Below are 23,580 nucleotides of genomic sequence, written 5' to 3'. Positions count from 1 at the left end.
TGATTGCTGTTTTGTGCCTTTATAGTTGTACTTTAAAACATGGTCATTCATAACAGCAGAGGTCATACATAACAAAGGTCATAAAAAACAATACATAACACAGGTCATGCATAATAGAGGTCATACATTATAGAGGTCATGCATAATAGAGGTCATACATTACAGAGGTCATGCATAACACAGGTCATACATTACAGAGGTCATGCATAACACGGGTCACAGATAACAGAGGTCATGCATAATAGAGGTCATACATTACAGAGGTCATGCATAACAAAGGTCGTGCATGATACGAGGTCATTCATAAGAATACATAACAGGTCATACATAACAGAGGTTATATATAGCATAGGTCACAAATAAAGGAGGTCACGCATAACGATGGTCACACATAACAGAGGTCATACATTACAGAGGTCATCCATAACAGAGGTCATACATAACAGAGGTCCCAAATATCAAGAGGTCATACAAAACATTGGTCATACATAACACAGAGCATGAATAAAAGAGGTCATGTACTAGTATAACATAATTGTAACATTATAACATAGGTCAGAGTCAGAATCAACAGAGGTCATACATAAATTTATGGCTGCTGAGCTTGAAATAAAAATATGTTTAGTGGAATACTGTCCATACTCATGTGTATGCATATCATATTTGTCTTTCCAAAGTAACAATCTTCAAAAAATTTCTTACCTGACATGGTGTCATGATTAAAATATATCCTTTGCCATTGCAGGTACAACTCTGGAGCGAAGTCCTTCTCCGAGGTTGTCTCCACCAAGCATATCTCTGTCTCCATAGATGCCATATCTCTACAGAACTCGGTCTGGAAACCATTAAAACCTCCTGCAAAAGCCAACAGATAAGATAGCCTCTAATGTGATAGCTCCATGACAGAACCTTGGATAGTGGGATACATCCATAACAGTAGCAAGGACACCTCCTGATTGGATAGTTCCAGAATAATAGCTAGATTTCCCCTTAATGGGATATCTCAAGAAGAATAGCTAGGATATCCATTTATTGGAGAACTGCTTAATAATAAGTAGGATGCCCCATTATGGGATAACTCCATGATAAAAATAGTGTAGCCCATGTAGGGAGATCTCTGCTAATAACCAGGAAACCCCCTAATAGGAATAGCCCCCAATGGGAGAACTCCATGATAAAAAAGTAGAGAACTCTGTGCTAATAACCAGGAAAAAAAAACCTGTAATTGGGGAACGCCTTGACAGTAACTAGGGTAGCTCCTACAGGGGGCTATACCATTATAATAGTAAGGTAACTTTCTGACCGTATAGCTAAATCATAGTAGCTAGAAACCTACGCTGTACTTAGTAAAACATTGTCCACATAAATGCATTGTAATAGTACAATTCTGATGTACCCAGCATGCAGAATGTGGTCTGGTAACCTTGCACCATTCCTGCCATGTTGATGGTGTTGGAATAGCTGACAGTACACACGTATATCTCCTGTTAACGGCTCCATATACCAAGTATTATACATGTTTTTGTTATACAACTATTAGATGAATGTTAATAGTGGTTTTAAACATGTATAGTATGGAATTAAGTCTAAAAAACAATATAAGATGATGTATATTGTAAATATTTCGATATTCATTTTATTTCAATACAAATGTTCATTCTTTTTCATATACTTTTTTAAATATATGTATATATATCGGAAAACTATACTTTTAAGAATACACATTGTATTGATGAATTTCTGACTCCTTCTTTGGAATCTGATCTGAGTTTTTTTCTGCATAAATGGTCATTATAAAAAGGAGGCGAATGTTTGAAGTCAAAAGGGAACCTGACAGCATGTAGGTCATAAAACAGGGTTGAACATTCATTTTATCAGCTCATTAACGGTGATTTGTTCAGGAGAGATATTTGTTTTAGTTTATTTTATTGCATGTTGATGGGTGCTTCTCTTTTCGTTAATAGTCTATGAGATATCAAGGTCTGTTGGACATGTATATGTTGCTCTCCTTTTTAACTCATTAATGGAAGTATACAATGTTGAAAATGAATAGAAATGTAAATGGTGGATTGAATTCAGATATGTAATTATTGTGTTCCATCAAACTTGGCTTAAAGCATCTGTTTTTGTAATGTAAGTTTCAAATGTAAAATCTTCTTCATTTTCACTCAGGCTTACTGTCAGTCTGTCATAATAGTATGATAAAACTGGCACGTTTGTTGTGAAAGTGCGCCATTCTTAAACTGTCTATGCTAAAGCCATGAGTGACAATTAATACTTCCTACTTCATCATCTCATGTGTTTTCATCTCGACTGTAGCCATGAAGAATGTTCTTAATGATGCATTATATGTGTCACTGTTGTTACAACATATGCTTGCCTTAGCCAAGTGCTGTATGTGATATTTGTGTAGGTCTCGTTGATTTATATCCTTCTCCTGTATTGAGGGATTCATGCAGTACTGTATTAACTTCATATATAAATACAGATAGTTAGTACAGTCTCGTGTTTCGAGTGATGCCTTGGAGACTGTATTTACTTCATCTATGAATACAGGTAGTGAGTACAGTATTGCTGGCGATCATTGAAATGTATTATTTCTGTCTCATAGTTCTGTTGTGATGTTCTACATGACAGTTTATTGTTACGTTCTGTGTTCAGTAAGACAATTTACACATTGTAGGCATTGTAAGATGACACATTTATACATGGAGGGTCGATAGTGAAAACGTCCTGTCTGTTTCTTTATCAAATATCACTTCAAACCTTTCCGTTTTCACCCCTTCATATATAAATGCTAAATCATTGTATATGAGGAAGTTAAAAAAAACGTGCTCTGTATGTTGATGTATCATTGTACTTTCTCAAAGTTGAATGTTGTGGCCATTTAAGTAAGCTGAAGAGTGTTGTTTTCTACTTGTGTTTATGTCACGATAGTTAATGATCATTTAATTGATGCTGAGATATAATTCCTTTTCTCTTTATTGCTCAAATAATTGCTGCTTGTTTCCGTGGTTGTAATGCCTGTGTTGTTAAGTTCTGGTTGTTTATGTTTACATGTAGATATTAACTATTTGTTTACCTGTAAAGCTTGTTCAGCCCGTGAATTTGTTTGCATATCACTTTTTTAGCTTGTCAGATAAAACAAGGTTTTCAAATATCTTACAGCTGACTTGGACAGTTATTTTAGTTCATCTTATTCAAGCAATGGTCATTATATTGTTTGTAGTTCCATTTTTTTTTGTATTTCTTCTTGGTTAAGGTTTTAATTTAGCATTTTCTGATAACCAAATCCGATGGGTATGTGTCAATGGGCAATGGTTTTGTTAATCATCTTTTTGGTTTGTAGTAGTAATAAAGTATTTTTGACAATTTTCTTATAAATATAACTAAACTGTTACCTCAATTTATAATATTTGTACATGTATATTCTGAAAACCAAGTTAGATTCCTTTGTTTTTTTCTTCTCATAATTAAAGTGAATGCTATTGTTAAATAACAGCACCTTTGATTCATGCACTCATGTGCATATGTCACTGACTCTAAAGTCACTCTGATTTATCCATTTAGAATAGCTGGCTACCTTGGTTTTTATATAGGCTGTATCAGCTTAAACTTATGTTTAATTCCTTCATACTTAGTCTTGTGATAATAATACTGAAGTACATGTAGTTGTAAAATTTTGGTCCTTGGTACAAACATTGAGAGTGTGAGAAATCAAGCCAAGTGAGTTTACCAAGGATATTTGAGTTCAACCAAGGATATCCGAGTTGATCGAAGGATAGATATCTGAGTTCACCAAGGATATTTGAGTTCAACCAAGGATATCCGAGTTGATCGAAGGATAGATATCTGAGTTCACCAAGGATATTTGAGTTCAACCAAGGATATCCGAGTTGATCGAAGGATAGATATCTGAGTTCACCAAGGATATTTGAGTTCAACCAAGGATATCGGAGTTGATCGAAGGATAGATATCTGAGTTCACCAAGGATATTCGAGTTTAATCAAGAATATTTGAGTTCAACCAAAGATATTCGCGTTCAACCAAGAATATTTCAGTTCAACCTAGTATATTTGAGTTAAACCAAGGATATTCGCGTTCAACCAAGTATATTTTAGTTCAACCAAGGATAATCATGGCTGTTTTGTTGGGATTGACAATTATCAGCTGTTAGAATCTCTGATAAGACCACACTCATTCATTTAGTTAACCAGTTATTAAGACCACACTCATTTATTTAGTTAACCAGTTATTAAGACCACACTCATTCATTTAGTTAACCAGTTAAGACCACACTCATTCATTTAGTAAACCGGTTATTTTAGTTTCTCCTCTAGATTAAATATGTGTTTGTTATACTGGTGAAAGTGCTTCCATGATGAAGTATTACATGTATAGTGGTATTCTCAGCAATGTGCTGGTGATCTGCTAGATTTAAGAGACATGAAACATTAATTGTTTATATTAAAGTGGCACTTGTAAGCGCATTGTTTAATGTAGGAGGTAGGGTTTAGTTTATATCCACTTGTTTCATTAGAAATAAACAATAGAGACATACTATTTTATTAGATACATTGTAAATGCTTTCTGTTGTTGGGCATAAGTACAGTATTGTATTATGGTACTTGATGGTACTTTTGATTTTGTGGAAATGGTGAAAAAAATGAATAATTCTGATTAAATCAGTCTAACCTCAAAGCTTGCTTAAAATTCAGTTAATGAATTGTAATTTTGTTTAAAACAGTGTTGTTTCTTGTTTGATACGCTCACTGTTAAGAGGTTATGGTTTCTGATAATTTAAATCAATAAAACCTTTTATTGATTATTTTCTTATTGAATGCAAGTTCCCTATACATAAAGGTTTTATAGAGTGATTGAAGTCAATATCTGAAATGGCCTCAGTCTCGGAACCTATAAAGTGCTTAAAAAGTTGTTTTATAAAAAAATATTTTACTTTATAACGTGCTTCTTGGTGTTGTGATGTTATTATGAATCCTGAATATTTATAATAATTATAAATGTGATTTTCCACTCAAGTGCTTATGTACTTTGTAAGTTCATTATTTGTCATTATTTATGCAGTTACTAGAATCTTATTTATTTGATATCTCGCACCTTTGTGCTAAATAATTATTTGTATTCTACACCATATAATTGTGATGCTAGCTGTTGAAAACGCAGTCTTATTTATTTGAAAATAAATTTGATAAAGCTTACGGTTGTTTTATCCTTAAACCCACAAATATTTAATGTGGTGTGTACATTATAACCATTTTAATTATACATACTCTTGGAAAGAAATATTCATATTTACTATGTTCGTGCTTCCCGAAGCCTTCTAAGCCTTAGGAAGCCAATGTATGGTTTGTGGTTTCCTCCGGGTACTCTGGTTTCCCCCACAACACAAGATCACACTCTCGCATAACATTGTGCCAACGAGAGTGATTAATACAATGTTGTAATAACTTGTTTCAAAATCGTTGAAATATAAATAAGTTTAAACTAAGCCTTAGGTAGACTGTGCTCATCCGTTTGTGCATCGCACTGCCATGTCCGCTGTATTATTCTTTAAACGTTGGTACCAGCTTGAAACAACTTGGCCACATTGTTCACCAAACAGAGCCGACATGCAAACTGCTTGTTCCAGCAATCACTTCAATGTCAAGGTCAAATTTAGGGTCAATGATCAGTTTTCGTCTTTGCTCAATCAGTCAGTCGATGACAGCTTAGCATAATTGTTCACATTAAGAAGCTTTGCGGGGTCATCGAACCATCACCAATGTCCATAACGCCTGTTTGCTATTCGTTGTCAACTATTCTGTGGCAGAGGTAATATATTTCAGTGCGTGTTTCTTACGAACACCGTTGGACATACATCGTTTCAAACATGAGCTTTATATACTAAGACGCATTACTGGTAGAAAACTAATTTTAGAAGTGGAGATGTTCTATATATATTAATGCCAAAATCAAATGCCAAGGTTGCCAACGAATTCTAAGCTTTTTTTAAAAAAAAAGAACAACTATTTGAAACTGTAAACACCAACGCACAGATCCAAACACGAATATTACCAATTCATAATATGCTATAGTTTCTGAATAATATCTTAGTGTCTGGTTTGTCATTCATTTATATAACTGTCTGTTTTTGAAGCTTAATAAAGACCATTGTGTTTGATTGTCAATCTTTATTAAGGAATAACATTTGAACAAGCAGCAATATTTACATACAACATTTAAAAAACCATCACACAATTATTTCATTTATTCACATAAATAATTTGCACCAATATTTACCATATCTGTCTTCTGGGTTTTACCCCTTCTACTAACACGTGTTTGCCCGATCTAGTAAACACGTGATCTTCGGGCTTTACCCGTTTTAATAAACACGTGATCTCCGCAAACATTATTTGAGAGTTTTTGAAATACTCCTTGTACGGGCACGTGTATGTGTGTTTTTTGTGCATTACGTCATCAAGGTGTGTGTACAACGTACACGTTAAGAATGACATATGTCGTAGTGGTAGCACGCAGGAAATTGACTGCGAGTATTAGCAAGCCTGCAAATACTTAAGAGAAAATTCCCAAACGAGTTTAAGGCCAGATGCTCGCTTGTTGCTTATCCAATCTATATTATACTACGTTAACTAACAGTAAAATTACAATGGGTAAATGCTGTTTAATCCTATTAGCTCGGTTGAGGAAATGTGAGTAACCGGCAATTAATTGTAGCTTTTACAAGTACGTGTAAGTACACGGGACAACTGCATACACAAGTACACGTGCACATCGAGTTTAACAACCTCTCCATCATATTCGTATTGCACTTCCCGAAACCAAATATGAACCACTCTCAATCAATAACAATATCTGCGCTGCACGTGCACCACGGCGCACAGGAGCAATAAGAATCTTGAAGGATGTTATAAACACTAGTGTATTGCTATTATACGTTCTTGGTTCACCAAGAATTGCTGGAGAAGAGTGCCAAAATCACAGCTAGCTGCTTATGTACTGTACATGTAATTGCTTAATGAAGACAAGCATATGGCGCTTACCATCGCAAAATGTTCATTTTTAACATAATACTGATATTTTGCAGACTAAGATGATACACATCATAAGCAATAATCACTCACAAAATGAGTGAAGGGCGTACCCGATATCTAGCTGTACATGGTAAAATTCTACTGCCTGATACTTTTGAAAATCAAAATGCTCAAATCACTGTAAACTATTAATTCGCAACATTGTAGACAGCTCTCCAAACATTCTTTTGTAAACTTGGTGCTGTTGACAACACGCAGTTCAGAAGATTTCGAAGAGCAATACTATAACGGGTTGAAGTCTGTTTCAAAGCCAAACGATTTTGTTTGAATGCCAAACGAACCAGTGATCTGTTTTCATTGAAGGATTATCTGAACACGTGTCCAAGGCGGTCATGTAGGAATCAGTCATTTAACAGTGTGAGTCTGTGGACGATCTCGCGGCCCGACATCCGACTGTCACGACCGTCTCGTTTCTCGAACTCTGCCGAATAGAAGAACACAATAAAATACCTTCTCTATGACCCCTTAAACCTGCACTCTCACAGATCGACCGTTTTGACAGCTTTAATATTATATGTCTTGGAACGAGCCAATTTTGGGGTAAATGTCTGGAAACCAGTGATACAAGATTGCTGACAAAAGATCAGACCGCAGATATTTACATTAACGTTCGCAAATTGATGTCTTATAAGGCGTTAATAACGCTTTAATTAAATAAGTTTTTCGGCAGTTTCCCAAACAATTGAGATGAGTTCTATTGTGAGTTATATCATATGACTGAATTGAAGGCTATAATACCAAAATCCGCTGATTCTGAAACAAAAAACTAAAGAAAATGTCGAAACTGTCAATATGTGAGAGTGCAGCTTTAAAGTGACGAGTTAATAAATACATGTATCATTATATATTGTTATTATAAAGAAAGAGAAACGAAACTCTTCTCATCAAATTTGGGCATCCGTTAAAGGTCGCGTACATTATGTGATGGCCGTGCTCTAAGTGCAAATGATATTTACGGCGTTCAAAGGATCGATCCCAAGTAGGATCACTTTCTAATGTCCTGGCATAATGGACACCGCTACGAATATCAATGCAGAAACTGAATCGAGTGTGTACAATTCTAGTTTATAGCTATCAAAATGAAATAAGAATGCCTAATATTATGATTAAAATTAGTACTATATCGTAAAAGTAAACATGGCAAGAGAAATTATTCATCTTTTACCGTCAATCTCCCAGTCCTGCCAGTTGCCACCGGTCTCCTCGTCTCCCTCTTCTTCGTCACTGAACACTTCGTACCAGGGCCGCTGCCTCTTTAACTCCTCGATGGAATCCTGACACCGCTGGAACTGCGACATCAAAACGCGGTCCTGGGTCCGCAACACGCCCTGCAGTAGAGCATCATGTTTTCTGAATACATGTGGCCAGACATACATATAGTTTAGTATATACACTTTTTGTTAGTTTGATTATAATGGCACCTGATAGCTTAAACGCTCATGCCCAAGTCCGTTTCCTGGGTAGAAACCAGTAATGAGGTTAGTTTAGTTTAAACATATTTATTTTACAACGATTGTGAAACAAGTTATTACAACAATTAATCACTCTCGTTGGCACGATTTTACGCGAGAGTGTGGTCTTGTGTTGTGGGGGAAACCGGAGAACCCGGAGAAAACCCACTTGTCCGGCTTGGTGACCACAAACCAAACTCACATGCGCCCAAGCCGGGAATCGAACCCGGGTCGTCTAGGTGAGAAGCGAGTGCGCTAACCGCTGCATTAACCGGACAACCAATGAGGTTGACTGGGGACGCGTATTGTAAAGCTCCCCTAATGGCAATCAAACCCACAACCTCTTGAGTGAGTGGCAAAAATCTATACCACAAGACCACTCCCTATATATCACTCTTTTACTGGTGTCGAGAACCACTCCCATGGATATTAATACACCGATCGCTCGATGGTTACACAACTTAGGTTGATTCTGGCACTGGCTCGTTTTCAAGGTAGTCTTTTTTTCACGATAAGCGTGTGCGTCTTATGTTGGTCTATAACTCGACCATCGAATGATACAATATCCACATCAGTACAAGAGTGTCCAAGAAACTGCTTTTCTCCGCCCACTTAAGTGTAAATATACCACAGGAAGGGCAGACAATACTAAATGAGGAGAAGGTTTAACCCTGGAAATGGAATTTCTACATTTAATACACATGAACCCCGGGGAAATTGCTCTTATTTACACCAACTAAGACGTCAATTCGCTTGGAGGCAGCAACAGGTTTTTTTTGCATTCTATAAGTACATGGCAATGAGAGAAACATTTCAAGCTTTCTGTTTATAATTGTTGGCCTTTCATCAGGGAGCATTTATGGGGAATTTATAGCTGGAAGTAGGTGGCAACCAGAAACAAAGTGAAGCAGTTTTTGCCAAGACTGAAAATCAACTGATGCTTAAATATAATGCATTGTCAGACTTGTTTTCGTCTTAACACTAACTGTATCTATTATTTTATACTGTACAGAGAATCACGAATAGTGTTTTTTAACAAGAAATCATCCAAGTATTTGCAGATACGTTGGCAAGACTCATGTATATTCTATTATAAAGACTTTTCATTAAAATGCTAGTACTGTTTACTTATGTTTATGTTACCATATTTAAAGATGCACTCTCATTCCCAAATAAGATTTAGCATAATAAATACGATTGTTTTTATATACTTAAAAGGATGAATAAATTTCGAAAACAATGGTTCTTATGAAGGATACCGAGTTTAATTTGAAAGAAAGGTGCAGAAAACATGATATTACTACCTTATGATACGATAGTAGATCACAGTAAATCTTTTAGCACTCACCAATCATTTAATCATTTTTTTGCGTTTTCAGCTATTAAATACACGGTTACAATCTTGTTATCATTAATTAATATTTTCCATAAATGCATTATTTAGTAAATGGTTAAAGGTGTATCACTTAAAATTTATGCTTGTTATACGTATGCAGTGATTTTGAATAAGATCGAGTGTCTGAAATCTGTATTGCAGATACATGTCTATTAAATAGATTTTAACAGTATAAGTATTTATTGTTGCAAACGGCGAAACAATACCCGAGCTCTTGAAGCTTACGAGAAACAATAATCATCGTACTTGTGACGGAATGATGTACAGCATAAATATACATTTAAATACTTTAAAGCATTTTGTTCAAAGGGGAGTAACTGCCGTGCAGTCACCCATATCGGTTTTTCTTTACAATGTTCTTGTCGTGTTTCAAAATCAGTTTCATCGTAAAATTTACGGACGTGATTTTGAAACACGACAAGAACAATGTAAAGAAAAAGAAAAGAAAACTGGTCGTTCCTAAGCACGTTAAAAGATAACACACGACTAATTTACAAAATTATTTTTAACATCTTGTACCATTTGTTGTGAATTTATTTTTTGAAAATGACGGCATTGTTTTTAATTTAAGTTTAATTAATTAATTAAATTTAAATTATAAAAGATAATTAAAACACGGACCTATAAATCATGGTTTATATGTCCGTGATTAAACGATTTTATACGAATTTTATCACTTATTCGGCCTTCCATGTACAACCCGAAAAAACTGTTCACCAAGGTCGTTCCCTTCAGGAGGCGCCATTAATACATTCAGAATTACACATAACATCTTGAAATGTAAACTAGTAGGCGAAATAAAACCAGTAATGATAGTGTTGATTTCTCTCGTCGATGCATAAATGCGTGCACTTATAAATACCAATCATGCATGCAAGGGTGCAATAAATAACGCATGGCAGCTGCCAAACCTCACTTTATATTAATAACTACAAAAACAACAACACTTCAGTGCATTACAGTTGCAAAGGGGTGACATGTAGGTATTTTTTATCTCGTTAAAACGACTTAAGTTTCTCGTTACTAAAGCGACTAAGTATCACTTTAAAAGACATATTGAGCACATACTAAGTCGTTCCAAAGAAAGACGTAAGTGTGTCACCTCTATGCCACCGTAGGATTCGTTGAAAGGACGCGCAAAATATTACCTATTTCGTATGGTCTGAACTAGCGCAATCTGGTGTTTTGTATTGATATTTCCTGTAATATTGACTTATATAATATTATGTATTGAACCCTTGGATATGTACTTCTTCTGCTTTTGTGTGTGTGTGGGGGGGGGGGGCACCATATCTGTAATAAACTGCTATTGCCAGGGTTGTTTCTGTTTTACTCATCGATGCAGAGGATATAATTACGATTGTGTGCATCACGTATGACATATTGGCACTCAAACGATAAATGTTGTATGACAAAACTCATGTTAAAAATGCACAAGATAACTTTACGCTACGATCAATCAGCCAACTTAAATACTTATCCTACGAGGCGTAGAAGATCTGGTCCAGGAATATGTGGGGCACAGTGCCAAAGTGCAAGAGCATTGGACCTAGACTTGAAATGGACTATCTAAAGAATTTTATGATGGCAGTTTCGTCTTTAAACATTGTACAAATTTAGCCATTTAATGATATGTTTAAAAGAATAACTAACAACCATAGATAGGCACTTGATTAAACAGGCTTTTTTAAATTCGAAACAATTCAATTCAATTTAAACGGCGTTAGTAACGCTTTACTGCAAAATGAAAAAAAAAGTATACCAGTTATAAATAATGGATTTCTAATTTCAACATCAGATGAAGGGTGTCAATTGTCACAAGTATTTAGTCACATTGCAGACAACAATAAACTTTCAATGCCTGGTTCTAATGCAGATCGTACACAGACAGTTGCTATAGTTTTGCAAAGGTGGATTCGCGATTCTTGTAACCTTGAAAACATTGCGGGTAAACGAGGCAAAGCGTTAGATCGGGGCTGTACGGTACAATTGGAATTTAACTTACATAATGAAATTATAATTGCAAGGTTGCATGAAACAGCGCGAAAATCAGGTAATTATTATAAAAAACACACACTTATATCTTCTCTCTTTTTCTCTTACAGAAACACGTTAATTCCATTATATAAGGCAAAACTTGGTGAAAGCTATGTCTGTGAGGTAGCTATTATACTACCAGCAAACTGCGGAGTTCCAGGCACCCATAGCGGGGTGCCAACACAGCTACTGCGAGCAACAACTATGGTTTACATGGACATGTATGTAGCTATTTCAAGAATAATAAAATATAAAGCAGAGCCAGCATAAAAGCTGCAGGTTGCTAGATACATGCGCGAATGAACACTGCGGCACCGTAAGAACTCATTTTGCAACATATGCACGAGTAAGTGCCTCGGCACCATAGGAACTTGTAATGTAACATACGCACGTGCAAGTGATGTGGCACAGCAGGAACTTATAATACAGATACATGTGCGCATGCGCTTAGAACTTGTAGCTTGTTGTTAGAGACGCAGATCCATTGTGCTATGGCTAGACAACAGAATTAATCAGTGCCAATAGTTTGGCAAGAAATCCGATTATTATAATTAAATCTTGACAACATCTGCGCCTTATAGTTTCATGAATCCTTGGAAAACTACGATGTATTTGATTTAATTGATATTTTTCGCCTTTATTTATTTTAAAATCATGATGCTATATATCAAATTAATAGTGTAATTACATAGAGGCAGAACACCTAGCTATTATTTCCATTATAAGCCATTCCGTGAAAACATCAGACTTGCTTATGGTTTAGCTATTACGATGAATTTGTTACAATTATTAAAACAGTTACGTCTTTTGTCATAAGAGGACGTTGATTATGATTAGTTCAGTTTAGTTTGTTACCACGACAATACGATAGCTCCGAAGGGAAAGAGAGGCTGCAACCAATTACATTAATGCTTGAACAAACTCGCATATGCTTCTGAAGATCGAAAATGAACAATGCGGCGCCGATTCTGAGAACTAAATTCGTATAATGGAAGGCTGCGGTAACAGATGCACAATCGTTTATGAATTATTCATTGCATTGTATTCTATTTATGATTTTTGTAGTTGAAAAATGGGAACATCTCTCTTGTTTGAACAGCACGTGCTCATGCGCGTTCACGCACTTAAGACCGTGCATAATAATTTCACATACAGATAGACCGTTCACAATCATTTCACATACAGATATGCTTCTCACAATCATTTCACATACAGATAGACCGTTCACAATCATTTCACATACAGATATGCTTCTCACAATCATTTCACATACAGATAGACCGTTCACAATCATTTCACATACAGATAGACCGAGCACAATCATTTCACATATAGATAGACCGTTCACAATAATTTCACATACAGATAGACCGTTCACAATTATTTCACATACATATAGACCGAGCACCATCATTTCACATACAGATAAACCTTGCTGAATCATTTCACATACAGATAGACCTTGCTGAATCATTTCACATACATAATACCTTGCTTAATCATTTCACATACATATAGACCTTGCTTAATCATTTCACATACATATAGACCTTGCTTAATCATTTCACATACAGAGAGACCTTGTATTATCATTTCACATACATATAGGCCTTGCGTAATCATTTCACATACATATAGACCTTGCTGAATCATTTCACATACATATAGACCTTGCTGAATCATTTCACATACATATAGACCTTGCTGATTTCACATACATATAGACCTTGCGTAATCATTTCACATACATATAGACCTTGCTGATTTCACATACATATAGACCTTGCTGATTTCACATACATATAGACCTTGCGTAATCATTTCACATTCATATAGACCTTGCTGATTTCACATACATATAGACCTTGCGTAACCATTTCACATACATATGGACCTTGCTGATTTCACATACATATAGACCTTGCGTAATCATTTCACATACATATAGACCTTGCTGATTTCACATACATATAGACCTTGCTGATTTCACATACATATAGACCTTGCGTAATCATTTCACATACATATAGACCTTGCTGATTTCACATACATATAGACCTTGCGTAACCATTTCACATACATATGGACCTTGCTGATTTCACATACATATAGACCTTGCGTAATCATTTCACATACATATAGACCTTGCTTAATCATTTCACATACATATAGACCTTGCTGATTTCACATACATAAAGACCTTGCTGAATCATTTCACATACATATAGACCTTGCTGATTTCACATACATATAGACCTTGCGTAATCATTTCACATACAGATAAACCTTGCTGAATCATTTCACATGCATATAGACCTTGCTTAATAATTTCACATACATATAGACCTTGTATTAACATTTCACATACATATAGACCTTGCTTAATCATTTCACATACATATAGACCTTGCTGATTTCACATACATATAGACCTTGCGTAATCATTTCACATACATATAGACCTTGCGTAATCATTTCACATACATATAGACCTTGCTGAATCATTTCACATACATATAGACCTTGCTGATTTCACATACATATAGACCTTGCGTAATCATTTCACATACAGATAAACCTTGCTGAATCATTTCACATACATATAGACCTTGCTGAATCATTTCACATACATATTGACCTTGCGTAATCATTTCACATACATATAGACCTTGCGTAATCATTTCACATACATATAGACCTTTCGTAATCATTTCACATACATATAGACCTTGCTTAATCATTTCACATACATATAGACCTTGTATTATCATTTCACATACATATAGACCTTGCCGATTTCACATACATATAGACCTTTCTGAATCATTTCACATACATATAGACCTTGCTGAATCATTTCACATACATATAGACCTTGCGTAATCATTTCACATACATATATACCTTGCTTAATCATTTCACATACAGAGATACCTTGTATTATCATTTCACATACATATAGGCCTTGCGTAATCATTTCACATACATATAGACCTTGCTGAATCATTTCACATACATATAGACCTTGCTGATTTCACATACATATAGACCTTGCGTAATCATTTCACATACATATAGACCTTGCTGATTTCACATACATATAGACCTTGCTGATTTCACATACATATAGACTTTGCGTAATCATTTCACATACATATAGACCTTGCTGATTTCACATACATATAGACCTTGCGTAACCATTTCACATACATATAGACCTTGCTGATTTCACATACATATAGACCTTGCGTAATCATTTCACATACATATAGACCTTGCTGAATCATTTCACATACATATAGACCTTGCGTAATCATTTCACATACATATAGACCTTGCGTAATCATTTCACATACATATAGACCTTGCTTAATCATTTCACATACATACAGACCTTGCGTAATCATTTCACATACATATAGACCTTGCGTAATCATTTCACATACATATAGACCTTGCTTAATAATTTCACAAACAGTTGAACCTTTCTTGATATTTTCACATACAGTTTGACACACATTTATCATTTCACACAGAAATGGACTGTTCTTAATCATTTACATACAGAAAGACCGTCCTTTATCATTTCACAGATATAATTGTTCAGTTGTTCTATTATGGATTATAACATTATCTTTATGACCCTTGCCATCATGTTATTGATTTGATTTTTTTTTCATAAAAAGCAATTCCGGAATCCATTTATTTACAAATGCACCATTCTTGGCAAATATACGTGCACGCCAGCTGTTATTGGAATAGACATCAGTACATGACACCAGTTAGCTAATTGTTGATGGCAGCATTTAGAGAAAAGCAAGTATATTATCTACGTTTTATTCCAGAAAATTCTTGCACACTGCCAAGTCAAACTAGAATCGTATAAGTGTTTTTTTGTGGATAATGCATTAATACTTAGATACAGCTTGACATCACTTCATTGACGAAGAAACACGGGTTCTGTCTTCTTGGAATGTTTGCGTCAGTTAACAGAAATGCTTATATACATTTGGATGAATGTAAAATGTCCATAGAATCTAGTTGTGAGTTAATGTAAAATGTCCATAGAATCTTGTTGTGATTTAATGTAAAATGTCCATAGAATCAGAATATTGGTTAATGTAAAACAGTCAATTTAACATACACCAATGAGTAAATTGATGCATCAGCGAATATCGCCGTCTTTATGAAGATATATATATACATAAGCGAAGAGGAAGGGTGTAACTTTCGGGGTACACCCTCTACCTACCCTCCTTAAACAAAATACAAATAGATATTATAGGGGTTTTGGGGTACTGACCCACGAATAAATTGCTGATATTATAAGTACTGTGTGAGTACTTAATGAGTACAATATGATTACTGTATGAGTACTGTGTAAGTACTGTATGAGTACTGTATGGGTACTTTATGTGTACTTTTTGTTTGAGAACTGTGCGACTACTGTGTGAGTACTGTGTGTTTACTGTATGAGTACTGTGTTAGTACTATGTGTGAGTACTGCGTGTTTACTGTATGAGTACTGTGTTAGTACTATGTGTGAGTACTGCGTGTTAACTGTATGACTACTGTGTGAGAATTGTGTAATTACTGTTTGAGTACTGTATGAGTACTGTGGGAGTACTGTTTGCGTACTATATGAGAACTGTGTGAGTACTGTATGAGTACTGTATGGGTACTTTATGTGTACTTTATTGTTTGAGAACTGTGCGACTACTGTGTGAGTACTGTGTGTTTACTGTATGAGTACTGTGTGAGAATTGTGTAATGACTGTTTGAGTACTGTGTGAGTACTGTGGGAGTACTGTTTGCGTACTATATAAGAACTGTGTGTGTACTGTGTGAGTACTGTTTGAGTACTGTTTGCGTACAATATGATTACTGTTTGAGTACTGTATGAGTACTGTGTGAGTACTGTTTACGTACTATATGAGTACTGTGTAAGTACTGGAGGAGAACTTTAATAGATTTGTATGAGTACTGTGTAAGTACAATATGAGAACTGTGTGAGTACTGTTTGAGTACTGTGTGAGTACTGTTTGAGTACTGTGCGAGTATTGTATGAGTACTGTGTGAGTACAATATGAGAACTGTGTAAGTACTGTTTGAGTACAGTAAGAGTACTGTGTGAGTACTGTTTGAGTACTTTATGAGTACTGTATGAGTACTGTGTGTGTACAATATGAGTACTGTTTGAGTACTGTAGGAGTACTTTTTAAGCTTTGTATGAGTACTATGTGAGTACAATATGAGTACTGTTTAAGTACTTTATGAGAACTATGTGAGTACTGCATGAGTACTATGTGAGTACTGTGTGAGTACTGTGCGAGTACTGTTTGAGTACTGTGTGTGTACTGTTTGAGTACTTTATGAGTACTGTATGAGTACTGTGTGTGTACAATATGAGTACTGTTTGAGTACTGTAGGAGTACTTTTTAAGCTTTGTATGAGTACTATGTGAGTACAATATGAGTACTGTTTAAGTACTTTATGAGAACTATGTGAGTACTGCATGAGTACTATGTGAGTACTGTATGAGTACTGTGTGAGTACTGTGCGAGTACTGTATGAGTACTGTGTGTGTACTGTTTGAGTACTTTATGAGAATTGTGTGTATACTGTGTGAGTACTGTGTGAGTTCTGTATGAGTACTGTATGTGTACTTATGAGAACTGTGTATATACTGTTACATATTTGAGTGATTTGATATTCAGCAAGTAATTGGAATGAACACAACATTGTGGAATTAAAATAAATCAATGTATTTCCATACGTAACCTTTAATTTGCGACGGGCCCCAGGCGCATGTACACATATTATATACGACACCGGTTCAATACAAACACTTCGAGAGAATTAAGCGTACATAAAACGGATATTAAAAGCAACTGTGACAATATCAGTCAGATACGGGAAACATAGTTTTGAACACAAGTACATGTATATACAAAACTCATAATGATATCAATATATCAAATAAAATATCAAAAAAGAAGACAGACTCCCACTAATAATTATATTAACAGCATTTTCTTCACTTTACCTAATAAAAAACAAATGAAACTGCCAGCTATGACTTAATGGAAAGAAAATAACACACACATGAACTATACTATATGCTGCTTATTTTCGATGTTTTAAATCTTAAAGAAAATTTCTGAAAATGGCTATATACTTGTGTATATATTTATCTATATAGTCATTTATCTTAATAAATATTTTAAACTGAAAGATCTTAATACATTTAGAATTAAATTGCTGATTTTTAACATTTTAAGAAAGTTAAGAAAAACAAAACGGTTTAAGCCAATACTTACAAGTTCCCCGCGTATCCATGACAACGCCTGGTCAATTCGTTGTTTCCTTTCTAACTCAGACGTTTGATCTTCTCGATTCTGGTTTTTAGATTCATGTTCATCGTAACCTGACGACGCAGTCCGCACAGTTTTGGGTTTATATTCGTCAAAACTAGAAGCAGTCTCTTTCAATCTGCCATTCACGTGCTGCTCACGTGACCTCTCACTGTTGCACGTGCTTCCGGTGTCACCCATACCAAAGTCGCGATCCAGGAATTCACTATATTTACCAACTCTGTTAAGACTAGACCTATTTGCGTTTTCATAACGTCTATCTCCTTCAAACAGTTTATCAGCACTCTTATTTGTAAAAGCCTGCAATTCTCTGTCACCCGGCATCGATCGGCCATTGTCCCGCTGACGGGATATTGATTTTCCCGCGCTGCGAATCCTGTCGTCTGCTGTTTCCGAGACGCTTGATTTTTCCAATGCGCTGGAATATCCACTGTTACGGAGACGAGTTGCGGAACCTGACGTCAATTGAGGCGATAGTAGTCCAGCAGTGTTTAACTCCGACCGGTTCCCAAACCTGCTTTGCTGTCTGAAACCACTATCACTAGCTGTGTCCGAGAAGTCATCAACAAGGTCACTTCCTGTTCTTCTCCCGCGGCCTCGCCTTGACGCCAAAAAGGCGGAGTCTGAAGCTGCGTATTCGACGTCGGATTTAATTCCTCTATACTCGGACCCGTCCCTAAACATACTTAGATCCTCCCGTGTGAGATAGGGGTTCACGTCTGATTGGCGGGAAGTCCCACGGTCCCTGGTACTTGATGAATATCTTTTCCCAGACGTTTCTGTGCCAAAATCGTCCACATTCCGCCGGTTAACTCTATTTCTGCGCATCAAGCTGGATCCAAAGTGGTCGTCGTCATCATCAAAGAACTTGTTTACAATGTCCATCACTTCTTGTTTAAATGACGTTGTTTCAAGACCATCAAAATCGACGTTGACGTCATCGAACGCTGAACGGTTCAAATCCATAAACATGTCGTCATGCCCACGGAGATTTGACCTAACGGCTTGCCTCGCCTCGGTCAGTTCACGATTTGACAATATAACGTCACCATGTAATGTAGCGCGGCGATTTTTCGGTTTTATTTGGGCTGAATCGCTGAATGATCGTGTGTATGCGCTGACGTCATTCCTTCTGGTGGGGTAAGACATGACGTCATAATTTCTATCAAAATTGTCAATGTTACCTCCACCAACTGTTGAGTCAGAGGAAAAACTATCTTGACGAGACGTTTCTCGGCTTAAACGACCCCTGTAATCATCATCGACAAATTCCTTGCGTTTAGTTTCACTATCTTGCCGCTCCATTGCCCTTAGGGCATCCTTTTGCCTTTGGCGCTCATTGAACGCACTTGCAGACGACGCTATTGATGAAGCAGAACTATCCTGGCGTGAAAACACAGACGATAAACTCCCTTTCCTGGACAAATTGCTCATTGTTTCGTCGTAACTCGGTGGGTTTATATTTTCTCGACTATCCCCGCTTAATCCCGATGTGTTGGTAACATTTGATGCATTACTCACATCTGATACCCTACGATTGCCAATACTCCTAGCAGTGGAATGTTCCTCAGGTATTCCACTCCCTCGGTTGCTGAATGATGATACAGATCTACTTGACTTCACAGTGCTTTCCGATGAATTCTCAGATGACTTTGTGCGGTGCAGTTTTACACCGTTTTTGACCTCAGTGGACTCGCATTGACCAGCAAAGCTACTGGACACTGACTTGCTATCCTCAGTTTCTTCAAAATGTGAAGTTCCTGATTCTGTTTCCTTATTTTCTTTCTTTTTCTTTGAAGATTCGTTAACCGAAAAGGTGTCTGACTTTTTGACAACGTCGACGCTCGAACCCGAGCCATCTGGGTTCCTTTTCTCTGTCCGCTGTTCGCTTTCAGACTGTTCATTTTCTGATTTCGTTGACAACTCGTTACTTCTTGTTATCACAGTCCCGTCAGCCAAGGTTCGTGTCTCTTTATTATCTGAGTTTCGTGACTTCTGATCAATGTTCTGCGTGCCGACTAACGAGCCGGACACCGGTCCGTTTTCTGAACCTATTTTTTCCTCACGTCGAGACTTTGATGTAAGACTCTTCTCGGAGACGTTTTTAGTTTCCGTTTTTGACGTACCGTCGTCACACTTTTCGACGTTGTTAAGTTCCTGGTTACGCGCAAGCTGCTGGTCGATTTTCATTTCAGACGTCGCGTGCTGGCCGTCTTTTGACGTCCCAAGCTTTGTAGATTCTTTATACAGACCTTGTTCTACGGATGCCGCATGTCGGGAAGCCGCTGTTGTAAGGCCATTCTCCGTCGTGGCGAGACTGTCAGTACGCGATGATTTTGACGTCTTATTGACAGATTCATAATCATCTTCGCGGGAGACGTCGGCGTCAGTCATTTTATTTGTGGCTCGCAACATTGTTGAATTCGATTCCTGGTTCTCAAGCTTTGCAACGGATGATACTGCTGTTCCATCGGCAGTTATTTCGTCATTCTTTGAAGTCATGTCCGCTGCTGTCAGGTCTGACGCCGTTGACGTCACTGTGTGGGCATCTCCAGCGTCAGTCGAAACGAAACGTTCGCTGACGTCTGAATTTGAAACTGATATGTCGTTGAAATCTTGAGTAACGGAAGTGTTTGCCATTGTTTGTGTTTTTCTGTTTTCAACCGCTTTACTTTGCTGCGGCGACGTCATCGTTTCCGTAAAACCACTGTCTCTCGATATATCGCGCCGCAAACCGCCATTGAAACGTCCAGAGAGCTTGTTCTCAATATCTTTGTTGAGATTTTTCAAATTTTCAGCCCGGGCTTCATGGGTTTGCATAGCGTTTTCGATTGAAGTATTGTATCCTGTGTCAGAACCCACAGAATCAAGTCGGCCCTGAGCGATTTTTCGGTTTAAAGTACTAGCTGAGGACGCTATGGACGACCCGCTATCGTGTCGTCTGCGGTCTTCAGGTGGATGAGGCGGTGGTGTCTTCTCACGGACGGTACTTGCGCTGCACGTGCTGCTGGATTCCCCGGACTCTTCCCGCTCTAGCCTCCGACGCTCTTCGGGGCCGCCACGGGTGTTACCTCCACCGGAACTACCTGTAGTTGTGAAAACTTCGTCCGCTGGTGATTCATGTCGTTCACACTTTTCAGCACGTTTTTCCGACGAATTTTTCTCCGATTGATCATACTTCGCACTTCCGTTTTTATCAGAATCATCAATGTCCTCACTTTTCCGCCGTTTAGCACTTGTCTCCCTGACATTCCTTGTCTTCCGAGTATTCGACTGCACCTCACACATCCTGTGGCCGCGAAGCGACCCCCGGTGGCGAGCGGCGGCATTAGAGCGACCGACGGTGTGTAGCGTCTCCACCACGTCCCCCGGAAGTTTGAATCCCTCCTGTGTCAGGATCTTGAGCGCTTCCTCCATTAGGGTTTCTGTGTCCGGGGCCGTTGGCTCCCCGCTCCCCTGGCTTTCCATGGCAACACTGGAACAACAGAGGTGGTCATTAAGATACATCAACATTTACAGTTTACATAATATAACTTACCTTTTTGGCATTAGAAAATACTTACTCATTGACTGATATTTTTTGAATTCCGTATATTCACCATTCTCGAGTCATATTTGACTATACAAGCAGCTCTTAAAGCGTTAGCAAGGAAAGGGTTTTAGGTGTATGGAAGCAATTGTAAAATCATAACGAGCAAGCTTGTTTTGTAATGAAAGATTGCAAATTAGATCATTTCACGTTCGATTGCAGTGGATTTAAAGAACAACTAAAAATGCAAACTACAATAACATATGTCGCTGACTTATTGTACACAATACTAATAAGCAAGTAGGGTGTCCAGGTATTAGACATGATTGCTATCAAATGCTCCATACATTGCCAGCCATATTTGCGCATCGGATACCGTTCGCTACTACACACACATTTGATACAAACTCTATTTAGGGCGAAGCATTTTTTCAAAAGAAATAGTTCTATTTTAGGTATGAAACTGTTTCAGTAGTCTGACATAAATGCCCTTTAAACAAGTAATGAATGGGAGATATTACACATGCAGAAATCTGGTATAACATCACATACAGAGGTACCGACCTACAAAATAAAGTTTTAAGATTGAAACAGAAATATAAAGGTTACCTTTAGGTGTAAATCCCTTTAAATCCGAAGATCGCAAAATTTCCTCTAGATCTTATTAGCAGCTGGTTGTGTGATCTTTCAATTACAGAACTGTTCTTGCGCTCTTGGCGAATAGTTTTTAATTGATATCCAGAAACTGGTGAAATAGTATGCACCGGGATAGCAGCAGATTTCCAGGTAAGAAAGTATCGCTGTTAGTTTCCTCGGAAAATCATCCCCGGAGCCGTATCGTGGTTACGTTTTCATGCTTCCAGGGACGTAGCAAGCGGGTCATATCATGCATTCAATCGCTTCAGATACTTCAGAAAATAAGCATACTTAAAGTACTTGTTTGAAATGATTTTCTGTGTTTGTGTATGCTCATATTCCTTAGAAAATCACCCCAGTGCCGCTTCGTCGTCCCATGAGAGGAGCGAGCGATGGGATTTAGTCTGGAAAATCGGCATTTTCCTTATGATTAAAGAGACTAGCACACATTTATTTATATGTAATGATGTGTTTCAGCGATATGTGCCATACACGTTCTGCGAAAAACATTTATGAACCGCATTCATGGTTCCAGGGACATAGCGAGCGATGCAATTTAGTCGGCTATTTTTATACGCCCTTCTTGTGATATGAACTGTATGCCGATGCTTGCTGTTTTTTTAAACTTTCTTGAACCGCAACAAATTTAAATTTTCATTGATCCAATGACTTAGCGGACAACTGGTCGTGCTGGAATTACATCCACTTTTTGTCGCTCTCAAACCAGCATCTCATTTGGATAAAATAGTTACTGCCTTTTCGGACTTTCGGTCAAACAGGTGACGGAGTTATGTTTAGTTTACGTGTATTATCATTTCCCTTCATCAAACATACGCGTAAATATACGCCCCATCATAAGTAGAGAAGTCAGCTACGCCCCTGCAATACGCACTGTTGTACAGTTCAGTGATGCCAAGTTTACCTGTGTAGCCCGTCAATCCGTACAAACATCCCCATCACATCCAACAACAAATGTTCCTCCCACATTCAGCTTCTAACTGCTTCCAAAGGTATGCTCCAGACATAAATCATGTGCTTCAC

The 23,580-nt window shown here is 37.2% G+C and overlaps 2 protein-coding genes across 7 annotated transcripts in view; one reads left to right on the top strand and one right to left on the bottom strand.

The window, feature by feature from the left end:
- Positions 1–5,220, top strand: part of LOC128205198 (calmodulin-regulated spectrin-associated protein 1-like) — a 29,879-nt gene extending 24,659 nt beyond the window's left edge. For all 6 annotated transcript variants that reach the window (XM_052906689.1, XM_052906687.1, XM_052906688.1 and 3 more), the window contains one exon: positions 746–5,220. In XM_052906689.1, coding sequence (XP_052762649.1) covers positions 746–875 — 130 coding nt within the window. In that variant the 3' untranslated portion in view covers positions 876–5,220. The remainder of the gene's footprint in view (positions 1–745) is intronic.
- Positions 5,221–6,172: 952 nt separating this feature from the next.
- LOC128205200 (uncharacterized) lies at positions 6,173–22,699 on the bottom strand. The gene is made up of 4 exons (XM_052906693.1): positions 22,513–22,699; positions 18,321–21,849; positions 8,282–8,444; positions 6,173–7,537 (listed from the first exon to the last, which is right to left on the bottom strand). Exons 2-4 carry the CDS (start codon positions 21,840–21,842, stop codon positions 7,458–7,460), a joined length of 3,765 nt encoding a protein of 1,254 aa, XP_052762653.1. The 5' UTR covers positions 21,843–21,849; positions 22,513–22,699; the 3' UTR covers positions 6,173–7,457.
- Between the last annotated feature and the right edge of the window lie 881 nt (positions 22,700–23,580).

This window comes from Mya arenaria, chromosome 10 (genome assembly GCF_026914265.1).
Source record: "Mya arenaria isolate MELC-2E11 chromosome 10, ASM2691426v1".
NCBI classification, from domain to species: domain Eukaryota; kingdom Metazoa; phylum Mollusca; class Bivalvia; order Myida; family Myidae; genus Mya; species Mya arenaria.
The sequence above is the reverse complement of the archived record's forward strand: the minus strand, read 5'-3'. Positions and strand labels throughout refer to the sequence as shown.